Source organism: Schistocerca gregaria, chromosome 6, assembly GCF_023897955.1.
Source record: "Schistocerca gregaria isolate iqSchGreg1 chromosome 6, iqSchGreg1.2, whole genome shotgun sequence".
Lineage (NCBI taxonomy): Eukaryota > Metazoa > Arthropoda > Insecta > Orthoptera > Acrididae > Schistocerca > Schistocerca gregaria.
The window spans coordinates 366,150,854-366,164,982 of record NC_064925.1 but is presented as its reverse complement, the minus strand read 5'-3'; the positions used below and the strand labels follow the sequence as shown (position 1 = coordinate 366,164,982).

At 35.8% G+C, this 14,129-nt stretch overlaps 1 protein-coding gene across 11 annotated transcripts in view; it reads right to left on the bottom strand.

Annotated features, from left to right (window-relative positions):
• Nucleotides 1-7,200: 7,200 nt before the first annotated feature.
• The window catches only part of LOC126278054 (far upstream element-binding protein 1), a 62,336-nt gene continuing 55,407 nt past the window's right edge, over nucleotides 7,201-14,129 (bottom strand). For all 11 annotated transcript variants that reach the window (XM_049977867.1, XM_049977863.1, XM_049977861.1 and 8 more), the window contains 3 exons: nucleotides 12,596-12,758; nucleotides 8,774-8,889; nucleotides 7,201-8,408 (listed from right to left, as the gene is read on the bottom strand). In XM_049977867.1, coding sequence (XP_049833824.1) covers nucleotides 8,786-8,889; nucleotides 12,596-12,758 — 267 coding nt within the window. In that variant the 3' untranslated portion in view covers nucleotides 7,201-8,408; nucleotides 8,774-8,785. The remainder of the gene's footprint in view (nucleotides 8,409-8,773; nucleotides 8,890-12,595; nucleotides 12,759-14,129) is intronic.

Sequence of the window (14,129 nt, the reverse complement as noted above, 5' to 3'; positions counted from 1 at the left end):
GCTATTATTGAGAACATTTTGAAGGAACCAAAATGATTGATGTGTGTCAAAACAAACACACCACTTGCCTCCAAATACCAAGCTCAGAGAACTTATCACTAGAAATCTAGGGACTTATTCCACCTATTACAGAGACCTGGACATCAAAGGCGAGTTCCAAGATTCATCAACATAGATGGATAAAAACTGTGCCTTAACATTGTTTAGTATCCACACTTTCATGCATATTACACCTTCTTACACTTCAACATACCGTTAAATACATCATCTTTCTAATTTAGTAATGACACATATGAGAAGAAAAAATTCTAGGTAGTAATCTTTCTGTTTCCTAAGCATATGTAAATACTAATTTTAGAAAAACTAATTTATAAATTATCTCAATATTACCTTAAATTTAATCATTTTTCATAAAAATATCTTCATTAAACATCTCTCTGTAACTGATATAATTACTTGTGAAATATAATTTGCAAATATCAAGATACTGCAATAAAATGGTCACCTATGCTGATGACTACGTCATGCTATGCTCCCCATTTTGCCATTAATGAACCAGATGAAGATACGAACCCAGTCTCACTGCTGATCTTGTATGCCAAATAAAACCCAATGAAAACATTGAAGTATGCAAAAGGACAAATATCTTTTCCAACAGTACTGACTGTTGATTGATGACTCCATGGCGTGTCCTGGGCACCACGACCAGATAATGGATATACTTGGAAGAAGAGAGAGCGTTGGTCGTATTTTGTTGTTTTATTAACCGCAAAATCTATTCTCCGTCACTTAGTGACCATCCTCAGTGCTGTAATACACAATTTACATTGGTAGGCACTGCTGTCAACAAGTTTAGAGCAATCACAGTTTATGTGATCACTCTAAACTTGTTGACAGCAGTGCCTACCAATGTAAATTGTGTATTACACCACTGAGGATGGTCACTAAGTGACCGAGAATCGATTTTGCAGTTAATAAAACAACAAAATACAACCAACGCTGTCTCTTCTTCCAAGTACTGACTGTGTTAGGTTTCTAAGAAATTACATTGTACAAACAAAATCCAACCTCATACATTAATCCTACAAAAATGACAGAAGTACTTGCCAAAGAATTTTAAGATCAGTGCAAGCATGTCATTTCTGGTTTGTAGAATTTTAATATTAGTTGATCTAGAAAGAGTTAATTTATTGGAATAACAAGTTTTGACAGTTTTTTAGTTTGTTAACTCTGTTCATGACCAAAAATTACCTAAAATATGTACTGCTCATATTCCATTATTAACTGTTGAACTTTAATTCCACTTTATTTTACCTTTGCTCAACTACCAGTCTTAAAATGTATGCACAATAACAATAGAAGTGCTCAAATTGAATATAAAATAGCCAAGAAGAAATGGTTACTACCACTTGTTCACATTTTCTTTAGCTCTTCCAGAGTCTGCAGGTAGTAGAGTGACTTCTGGCCTATCACAGGATAGACAAAAGCCGTAATTTTCATGTGATCCATCTTATGAACCTAAGGAAAAAGTCGAATCTTTCATTTATTCAGCACACAACAAACAATAAATCAATGTTAACACACCTCAAGTTTGAAGAACGAAGCTCTTCACCATATGGCTGTCTTCAACCTAATTAATTTTAACAAGCTAAGTAACAGCAATAAAATACAGGCACTTGAAAATGTCATTTTACTATAAAATTTCCAACTTGGCACCCTTTGTTCTGGCATATACTACCTCTTATTGATCAGTGTGCCTTATTTTCTTCAGTAAAGGCCCCAACCATGTCATTTTGTCACTCACTGATTTTTAACACCACAGTTTCTCCAGTTGACAAATGCAAAATGTCACATTATTACAACTGTTTCTTCGTATTAAAAAGATACATATTACACTGCTAATATTTACATTAATTATCTGGCCTTAATTCATGGTTTGTGTTACATACTGATAAATGGCAAAGGAACTTCTCAAATGCAGTCTGGCTCTATCTCATTCATAGATTATTAAATCTGTCCCACTGAACTCCTATTTTGCTTCAAGATCAAGTTTCATTCACTTCTCCAAATGCAAAACCCCCTACTACAGTTTCTTTTCCGCAATGACCCACTTTGCTCTTTTTTCCTTACTGAGAATGTTCTCTAATCGTTTGCCTTACATTATACTTTATAATTAGACACTTGTTCCATCTTTGTAAACCCAATGTTTCAAGTTGTATTCTAAAATACTTTTGTATGGTATGTGAATTTTGCACTACATGGTTCAAGAAAATTTGCCAATTTCTCTGATCTTAATGTCAGTGTGAGATGACTATCCCCCCTTTATCCTTAGCTTATTTCAACTACTCCTTTAACTCAGCTCCCTGTGCCCACTAATGCAGTTGCTGTCCTGTGCACCAAACTTAGAAACATTACTTGTTTACTAGATCATGTGAGTTTTGTGAAGACAAAGGTGTGCAAATTACTATTAAGCATTCTTACAGTGGTCAAAAAACTGAATAATTATCAAATTCGAGCTTTATGCTGAAAATTCTCTAATGAAAACAATCAATTTGCTGACAATTCTATTTAAGTACAACAACAGAAGGTGTCATCAACATGGCATTTATAATGAACAAAAAGCATATTCAAGAGAAATGATATTCGAAACATTCTTTTCTGAACTGATAACAAAAACATTTGCCATTATAGTATAGTGGAACAAAACCAAAGAGACAAGAGTTGTAAATTTTATGTACGACAATGACTAGGGACCTGAAAAATTCGCATTTTGCGATAAATGCAAACTCTGCCTCAAATTTGCAAACACGAAATGACAGTGAACTGTATGCAGATAGTTTCAAACAGTATTATTTTCTGCATATAAATATAAGAAATGTATCTATTTTTGGTCACTGGTATTGTACATATGGTGAAGCCCAATTTCAGAAGTAAGATGCTTAACAATATGCCCAAATTAAAAAATGCAACAACACATCATTGCACTCGATGCTCTAGTGTCATGCCAATTGTGTGTGGTTTGCTGGTCTGTATATGATATATGCCACATAATCCAACATAGTACTCAGCTGATGGACCTAGCATCTTAGAGCAAAGGGAAGTGTACATCTGTTTGTTAGATGCAATTCAGAAGTTGGTATGATACAGATGCGTGACAGTTTTAGATGGCAGGTATTTGGAACTGTGGTTGCATCAAATACCACTACACACTGGGCCCAAGCTATGTTGTTAACAACAGTCTGCGAATGTCAAAAAGCAATTATGAGGTAGCTGTTCCTAAATGCTTTGTACTGTGTGTTGCTCGTTTTCCTGTTCCAAAATAAGGAAAGAGATTAATCACAGATTTCCAACACCAAAATGGATCAGCAATCCCTCCAACAATGTGTCAAGTTTCCTTTCACATAACATGGGTGCAGGCTGCTACACTGTGAGGGGAAGGCAAGGCCTCTCCCCCCCCCCCCCCCTCCAGTGCTCCTCTACCCTCTGGTCATCAAGATACCACTTTCTTTATGCCCAGAACCATCTGCAAGTATATGGTGTTCCCACTCTGCACTATAATGACTGCAAAACAAAACCAGTCACGTGTTTCAACTGTGCCAAAAATCTGCCTCTAACAATAGTAATTTATAGAAAAAAAAAAGAGGCTGAAAATAATATTTTTTAGATTGTGAAGCCATTGAATTGAGAGATGAAAGAAAAATGTGGAGAAACACCTTAAATCAAACAGACGATAAGCTCACTGGCTGCAAATGATTGTGTTTCTCAAACAGATGAATCATTTGCTGAAAGTTTACATACAGCTGAAAGAAGAAAACAGAATTTCAGAAAACTGTTAAAGTTTGTGTGAAAACAAACATTCGATTCAAAAAGTTCAGCAATATGCACTTCTCTGCGTCACTTTTCAAGACACTAAGACTGTCTTCACCACTCATGACAACCTTTTAGATTTGTGCATCTATTCGCCCCCCATACACCCACCGCACTCAGTGCATAATATTGACTTATTGTGAGCCAACTCATTACTCAGCACTGTTACTTTAATGGTAACTGTTTTACTTTGCACCAAGCAACTACTAGTTTAAAATTTGCCGACAGATGTCACAAGTACTTTAAATGATTATGTATGTATACATTGCTGCAATATGTTTGTTGGCTATCAACATAATAAATGGCATATATTGAGTACCATCCTAATCAATATGCCAACATTACATTCAATTACCATAGTTAAGAAATTCCACAGTCAACAATATTGTAATAAGTGGAAAGAGTTAATAATTTTGTGAACTGCAGCTCTGGCAAGATTTGTTTAACCACTACAGCCTTCAAGCAGAACATTTTCACAAATAAAATTGGCTAGTCCAGGTATAGAAACCAAGTGCCTGCTTTCCCAATATGTTTCAGATCCACAATAAAATATAACCACTCAGTATATGATGTACACTTTAACAACATTTTTGACTGGAGACTACATTAGTGTGTTTAAACACACTTGTCAAAACCTTTTATGTCTAATCTTTCTAGGTCTCTTGCTAACTGGAAGAAAAGAAAGAACTACTTTTTATAGAAATATCCAAAAGTACAATGGTTCACTGAAAATAATGAGTAACAATGGTTATCTGTTTTCTTGTTTCAATGTAAGAGTTTCATGAAGACAAAAAAAGGCATTTTAAGTTAATTTTGTATGAGAAAGCAACTACTTAGATGGATCATCAGAGTAATGTGTTTTGAAGCTGAAAACATACTTCTTACTGAAAGTTCGTACACATTCTTGCATAATGTCCCTAAGCTCTTCATAGATGATAGTTTTCAGTACCCCCCAAGGCAGTTTACTCTATCAACTGCCTAATTACAACACTCCATTACCCAATCTTACACAGTGTGCTTAAGGGTACTTTTGATAACATTTATTTTTCCTTTCCTCCTCCATTCACAAATGGCATGCAATAATAACAGCTGTCAACAAGCCTCCATATTTTTCTAATTACTTGTGACCTTTTATGAAATGTGTGGAAGTAAAAGTTTGCAAACTTCTTGGAATGTGTTTCCATCAATATTAATAATAAACCTCTTCGTGATGCACAGCACTTCTTGTACTGTATGCTACGTAAGCATTTAACTTTTCCATAATGACCTCACACTTGCAAAACCAGTGTCTGTATACATGATACTTTTTACTTGGGTCTGCTGTGCCTACAATTTAAGATGCTAAGAGTCCCAGGCTCATGCAATAGTCACCCCGATGGAATGTGCATTTCTTAAGGCACTTCTTTGTGCATGAATTAAGTTTCTTTAAGACTCATTAGATTTTAAGTTTCTCAGAACAGTTCCTCTTAAGTACGTAACAACTCATACTATTTCCACCAAGTTATAGCCAACCGCATACACAAATTAATGGTTTTCTTCGTCTATATCCAATATTTTACTGTGAAAAGCAGTTTTTACTCAATGAAGCATCTGACTACCACTGATGAATTGTCTGCTCTGTGGTTGCTTATATTTGGGCGGACCAGCAACTTTCAACTCATTTCACTCAACACAAACTGTTTCGACAACAGGCTGGCAAAATCCAAACTACATATACTGCCTTAAGAATCCAGACTATTACTCGTAAGTTCAGAGCTAAAGAAAAAGTGAACAAATCTTATTTCACACCAGGAGTGAAAAATGAGACTCAAGTAAAGGTACCATGCACATAGGAGACACCAACAATCCTTTGAAACTAGTAATATGAACATCTCAACTGAAATTGGTTTAGTGCAAAATTTGTGAAAGTACCTAATTTCTGGCAGGAAATGAGAAAGCTCTATTCTACTTACAAGTATGAAGATCTGTATTTTTAACATGAAGTAGGGCAAGACTAGCAAATTCTTTATTGTAATTTTGTCACAGCTGTGACTAGTTTCTAACTAAAAAGTTTATTTTCGAGCCAGGCCAAGCTCGAAAATGAACCTTGTAGTTTGAAACTATTCATCAGCTTAATAAATCCTAACTGACAGAATAGTAATAAAAAAGTATAGACTTATTTCAAGCTAGACTTTAATCAAAGAATGGAGCTGTACTTCCTGCACCAAACCCTCAGCTAAATAAAAAAAGTTATGATCTCAAAATGTTATTCCAATATCAACCTACACATTAACATTATAGAAGATTCTGGAAGTAAACTGCACCAATCCACCATCTCACAGCAGGAAAAAGAATGTTCATTGAGTCACTCATCACTCATCACCCTTCAGTAAAAACCTATCCAAACCTATCCCTGAGTAATGCAACATGTTCGAAAATTAACAGAGTCAACATGACACACAAAAATATTTTCTGAGAATCCTTTCTCCTGCCCTCTACTTCTGCATTACCATACCTAATGCATAAAAAACTCTGATCAAATCCTTGTATTAAAATCTTAATGATACATGAGAGTAAAACTACCTTATTAGGTGATAGCTGCTTGAGTGCAATGCTTAAAAATGTACATGCACATTTGAGACAACACTGCAATAAAACCAAACAATTCATGGTGCATCATGCCTGCAAACACTGTTACACAATTCTCAAATTTTATAGCACATCACAATTTTCTCCTCTTGTTAGAAATTACATGTTGCAGACATTCATTTCCACAAAATCTCTGTACATATGATTCTTTATATTTAATGACGATTTCGTTGTATGGTACAAACCATCGCTTATAAAGAGCCGCCTTAATACCAACCTTTTACAGATTTGTGTTATCTTTACCTCCACTCGTAGTAAAGATCACTGGTCACTGGGTAATCCTTTCTCAGAGACTGAAGCAGATTTATACTATGTTCTTTGATTAAATACCTGGAGATCACCGGAGATTGTATAATTTCTGAAATCCCAACATTTTATGTATGTCAAGCAAACAAGAATCAGGTAAAAAGAGCTACCAGAGGTACATCTGGATCACTTTAGTGAAGACATTCTGCTCTGTAACGACAGACTCGCAGCAAACCACGAAAATGGGTAAATTTTATTTATTATTTTCTTTTACGTATGAAGCTCCTCATGTGACTGGATATTTTATAGTTCTACATGTATTTTTTCTCTAAATACAACGACAATCATCTTGTTAAAAGCTGCATTTCTTTAAATACATCATTATCAGGACAAATACAGATGGATGGGATCTATACCACCAACAGCTTTCTGCACATGATGGAAGGATTAAAACACACATTCAATTCAACCCTTTTTTGAATACAGAAACATTCTTATTTTCTACACTTTCATTTACACATTTTGTACTTGTAAACATTTGCATCATGACAGGAAAAAGTAAGTCAAAGAAAACATCACATGCACATATACTCATCAAGTGACAAATGTTTAATTTTCTCTTTTATATAAAATGTTAACAAGTTACACTAAACAGAAATTGGAAAGAGTAATGTCAACAATTTTTTAAGGATGAACATCACTTCAGAAGATGTCTGTTAAGAGTTACAATTCATTGCTAGTACGTACCAGCTTCTTGTCGAATTCCCATCTACAAACAGCACATCTTTAGCAGTTTATCAGCTTTGGAACAAGATTTACTCAAACAATAAAAATATTGACAATATGCAGGCTTATACTGGCAGTATAAACCAAAGTGCACTTACATATAAATTCAACAGAAAGTGATACTTCGTAAGAAATAATTTATGAAATGTTAAATGAAGAAGCTGGCACATGTGTGCTTATACTACACTATTATCTATTTTACCTTCTAACTATCTGTTGACAATATTATTCGATCCATTTGTCATTGAAGATAGGTCACTAAAATGGAATACTGTGGCTAAAGATTCTCTTGACAGCCACATATGTGAACAGCCATACAGTGCAGGAGGGCTCTCCAGATTCTGTGCCATGGTCACCTTTCATCCGCAGGAGACTGCTGAAGTGCCTCTTGAAGATCTTGGCATACCCCAAAATAAAAGCAGAAAAGTCCCCCCTCCCACAAATCCCTCCTCAACGAATCACACAAAGCAAATACACATTAAGCAAGTGTGATAAGTAAGGTACTCTATCAATGGGTATCTGAGTAACAATGTCAAAATCAACACACTTTCAGTACAAAAATTATAATCAACTCAAACATGTCGCAGGAGCTAGGGAATAATTTCAATCTTACACTATGCACAAACATAAAATGCTGAGAACTATCAGACAAAAATGGCATAATTTTTCACAGTTACATCAATGCTTATGCTAAAATATAGGGAACCGGACTTAAAATTCGATAGCCATCAAACTGATCTTGCCGTCTGAGAAACAGGACACAAGGTGAAATGGAAACTCAGAAACCCTTGCACAATACCAAACACTTAAAAAATTCACGAATCCAAAGTTTTTGCCAATTTTCTCGGATTATTTTTCTATGAACCACATCGAAGAATAATCTGAAAGGAAACGTAAAACACACAACATATATATCCAATATACACAAGAAGTTCAGGTACCTGGAAAGAAAATTCGATTATGCTTATTTAACAACTCTTCCACAAGACACTATCCTTTGGTGACAATGTTTGACACCAAAGAAATTACTTCCAACTTCAGTGATTACACCAAAATTTACTGGCAGACAATTATGAACATTATTTATCAATATTGCCACTGGGCAAGAATTAAGAACTGATAAATATCTGCTGCCATGACTACATATGGCAATATATCTGTATTAAGACATGAATTCCTTGTGATTGAAGCCAAACAAAAAAATGGAACACACATCAAAAGACATGAAATGCAAACATTTACTTACAGTCCCAATCCATTACTGGCTCTCAGGTGCACCAGGCTGTGCACCATAACCTCCATAGTTAGGGTAAGTATATGGAGGTTGTCCTGGACCAGGTTGCTGAGCAGGTTGTGGTGCAACTGCAAAATATCTTAAGTAAATGTCACAGGAATATCTTCAACAAAAATAATTGCAACAGTGTAGATAAATGGAGGGAAAATTTAACGTAAAATTGCAAAAGTGAAATTTCCTTAGGTTCTATCTTAATCCACATCGATTTTGAAAGCCTTTGTAAGATTCAGTAATTAGGTATGTGTGTACCCATACGCACAAATTCATAAAAGCACAAATTTCACATACATGGCCACTACCACTTCCTTGCACTACAGCCCGACTCGGGCCTTAGCATTCAGATAAAACAAGTGGGCAGTTGCAGGTTTCACTTTTGTGAATATTTGAGTTTTTCACATCTGATGAAGGGCTTAGCCAAAAACCTGGATATATGCTGCAACCTTTTTCCTTGTGTCTAGTAATCAATATTTAATCTGAAGGTACATTCACACAAGCCACAGAAATTTTGTATTACCAACAGTGGACTGATAAGGTAAGGAATGAGTCCCGCACAGAATTGGAGAGGAAAGGAATACGTGGAAAACACTGACAAGTAGAAGGACAGGATGCAAGGACATAAGGAAATGACTTCAGAGAAAGAAGAGGTTGGAATATATGCAGCAAATAATTGAGGATGTGGATTTCAAATGCTACTCTGACACACATCAAACTAGGCAGAAGACTTATGATCCCTCCCAAATAATAATAATAACAATAATAATAATTTACAGACAGTGTATCACGACAATGTTTGGCAGTATTGCAGCCCCATGTACGGCACCATTACCAGCCACTGTTGCCCAACACTGTTTGCAGCAATGCAATTTCTGGGTCAGAAGTGTTTACACAAGGCCACACTATTGCCATAAGATGGACAAACCCGAACTAGCGAATGCGAGTGTGGTACACATGCTGTTGCATTACAATAGGAATAACATTAGAAAGAACAAGAGATTGGAATTTATGGATGTATTCTTTATTAACAAACAGCATGTTTTAGAAATTATAACTTGTTAACTAATGCTGGATATGCACTTTTTCTACTATTTTACCAGTATCTCAAAACATGATTTCAAGTATCGTAGAAGCAACTGATTAAAGAACCACTAAAACCAATACAAATATGAGAGGGTATAGCAGTTACAACACTAATGGGGATCATCTTTCACTTTTTAAATACTGGTGATTTGTAGGGAAACTTTACATACCTCTTTAAAGTGCTTTATACATTAATAAGCCTCTTTGAACCATAAATATGTAATATTTTGGTAAGACTGAAGACTCATTGTGTCACTATATACTGAAAAAGAACACCGTATCCCACTCGACAATTGTCTCCTTCCAATTTGTAAATTAAATAATATCCTAATAAACCCAACCAAGTCCCTGTATTTTCAGCAACAGTTTATACGTAGTTCACATTAATACCTGCAAAAGGTGCTATCATAGCTCTTGTTTATGGATGCTAAGTTTCCTTTCATTCATTCATTCATTCAGACAGCCCAATAACACTTCCTTCACAAACTGGCAACATTGTACACAATTGTCAAGGTGACAGTGTTAAATGCGACAAGATCTACAAGGACCTAATGCTTCTACCAATTCAGAACAGGGATCAATAAACATTTTTTTAATTACACATCCCCTCCCCCACATGTAACATTGTGAACATGGGAAATTTGAATGGACCAATAAAAAGAATGGTAACAGCTACATGAACTGTTACGACAGTTACTCCATAATTACAATACCCTAAGAATGAATCCCATACAGAATCTGCAAGTTTAATGGAGAATACACTTTACCACACACCATGTGATGACTAAGACAATGTAAAACTACAGCAACTGCTAAAAACTTCTTTAAGGTAAGTGGACTGCAGTGGAAAAATGGAAATAATACCAACAAATAAAATGAAAAAGCAAAACCTAAGGAATGGCAAAATCTGTAACACAGAGAGGAATGAATAAAGTTCAGAGAGGAATGAATAAAGTTCAGAGAGGAATGAATAAAGTTCAGAGAGGAATGAATAAAGTTCAGAGAGGAATGAATAAAGTTCAGAGAGGAATGAATAAAGTTCAGAGAGGAATGAATAAAGTTCAGAGAGGAATGAATAAAGTTCAGAGAGGAATGAATAAAGTTCAGAGAGGAATGAATAAAGTTCAGAGAGGAATGAATAAAGTTCAGAGAGGAATGAATAAAGTTCAGAGAGGAATGAATAAAGTTCATACATCTTGCTCACCAGATGGTAGAGTTTTGTCAGGACTGGCTCTCCCAAGGCTGTCAGTAGTTCTAATGGAATGTTGTCTACTCCCGGGGCCTTGTTTCGACTCAAGTCTTTCACTGCTCTGTCAAACTTCACGCAGTATCTTATCTCCCATTTCATCTTCATCCTCTTCCATTTCCATAATATTGTGCTCAAGAATATCGCCCTTGTATAGACCCTCTATATACTCCTACCTTTCTGCTTTCCCTTCTTTGCTTAGAACTGTGTTTCCATCTGAGCTCTTGATATTCATGCAAGTGGTTCTTTTTTCTCCAAAGGTCTCTTTAATTTTCTTGTAGGCGGTATCTATCTTACCCCTAGTGAGATAAGCCTCTACATCCACACATTTGTCCTCTAGCCATCCCTGCTTATCCATTTTACACTTCCTGTCGATCTCATTTTTGAGAAGTTTGTATTCCTTTTTGCCTGCTTCATTTACTGCGTTTTTATATTTTCTCCTTGCATTAATTAAATTCGATATTACTTCTGTTACCCAAGGATTTCTACTAGCCCTCGTCTTTTACCTACTTGATCCTCTGGTGCCTTCACTACTACATCCCTCAGAGCTACCCATTCTTCTTCTACTGATTTCTCTCCTCCATTCCTATCAATTGTTCCCTTATGCTCTCCCTGAAACACTGTACAACCTCTGGTTTAGTCAGTTTATCCAGGTCCCACCTCCTTAAAATTCCCACCTTTTTGCCGTTTCTTCAGTTTTAATCTACAGTTTATTACCAATAGATTGTGGTCAGAATCCATATCTGCCCCTGGAAATGATACACAATGGTCAGGAATATAGCCTTGTTTCTTCCTGATACTTGCAGCATGGGACAGTCATTGCAGTTTTCTACATGTGTGGAGAAAGTATATAATAAAGCTTGCTTATAGAGGCGCTGAAGTACCACTTCGTTTGACTACTGAGCAGATCAAAACCACCTGACAAGCAAAATCAAAATCAGCATTTTCAAAGACCTGAAACTGATGATTTAAAAGGAAGGAGCCCAGACTTATGAGCAAGATCACACTTTTTCAGTCAAGAAATGAGACATCCTCCATATTTTAATAAGCTTTCTCACAGTATACATTAGTGTTAACAAATACACCAAAGGCCCAGTCAAGCTAATCTGCAGATATAAATGGCAAAATCAAACAAAGGGGGGCTCTCACAGTTTGAGCAGATTTTTAAAGTAATATTTCATTAGTTGTGTTTTATGTTTTGCTTCTCTACCAGATGGAAAGCTGCTGACCTCCTCATACAATCAATTTTATAGTTTACTGTAAGTTTTACTATGTAATTCGTACTTATTACACCGTGAAGACCAATAATTTTATGTAATTCTATAGGACAAATATCCTGATCTTATGAATTGTGAAGGCTGACTGACATCATGAAGTCTGTAAGTTATCCATCTATAAGGGCAGACTCTTATCGTTATCTGAATACTGAGTGGAGGGACAAGGACACCTACCTGGCGCTCCTCCGTAGTATCCAGCAGCCTGATACGCATATGGCTGGCCGTATGGTGGCTGTGGTTGGGCAGGCTGGGTCGGCTGTGGTGCTGCACCAGGTTGCTGTGGAGCCTGTGGCTGAGGTTGACCTGGCTGTGGTCCTCCAGGACCAGCTTGTCCAACCTAAAGTGAATACAGAAAACAATTAACACATCCATCAGGCTTAATGGAATTGTTTGCAAATGCACGCAAAACATGCAAATTGTGAACTTAATTCTTCTCATGGTGGCAAAATTGCATGTTTAGGTATGTGTGTGTGTGTGTGTGTGTGTGTGTGTGTGTTTTAAAAATCAAACGGAGAATGAAATGTAAGCCAACACAATTCTACATTATTAGTTTCTTTTTTAATATTTTCTTCAGAATGCTTCACAGTAAAGGATTAGCATGGTGACAACTGTTTGATCAAAAAATTTCACAATAATTTAGAGGTTGAGATTCATACAATTTTTGCTGTAGAAAAGAGCCAGTTTTCTAGGGGCCAACTTTTTTGGTTTAATGTCCCTTATTGTTACTGTTTAACTGGCACCAAAATCAAGATTTACACAAAACAACTAATTTTCAATTGTTATAGAAATACTACTAATCTTAAGGTTTTTGCAACAGTTCCTATAGTTAAATTTTAAATAGAAATTCCATCAACACGTCATCTGTGAGGCAACCAGGCATGTAAGAGGAGGAGGAGGAGGAGGAGGAGTTTAGTGTTTAAAGTCCCATTGACAATGAGGTCATTAGAAATGGAGCATAAGCTCGAACTAGGGAAGGAAATTGGCCATACCCCTTCAAAGGTACCATCCCAGCATTTGCCTGGAACGATTTAGGGAAATCGTGGAAAATGTAAATCAGGATAGCCAGACACTCATTTGAACAGAGGTCCTCCCGAATGAGAGTCCAGTGTGTTAAGCTCCAGTAGATGTGTAAGAAATCCTCAAGTGAACATGCTTCAACCTAATGTCAATGGAGCATGGCATCAAACTTCAATACCAACAAACATTACAAGCAGAAGAACGTTAGCGAAGTATTACTTCGAACTAACTGATTTAACATCTTTGGGAAATACTGTGAAAATAATAACTATGTAATAATGTCCTATGTTTTTAATTGTACTGCTGACATTGGTAGAATAAGAGTATCTCGCTCTTTCGTAAGTCCCAAAAACAATCGCAAACAATGAGTGATGCAACATAATTCATCAAACTTTACTGCCATCATACTTAAATTTAATATTAACCAAAATGTATTTCTACTAATGTTCAAGCTTTCATGTGTTTATAGTTACAGAAACAAGTTAATATGTTCATTCATAATGATAGAATGAGAAAATATAAACAAATCTAATTTTCTGATAATCACACCAAATAAGTTCTGCCCACATCACAAAATTCTATTTTTAATTTCATCTCTCAAAATATGGTACAAATTCTCTATTAACTCGTTTCGCAGAAGTAAAGAAAGAAGTAATTGAATTATTGAACTGAACAACTCATTTCACTACCA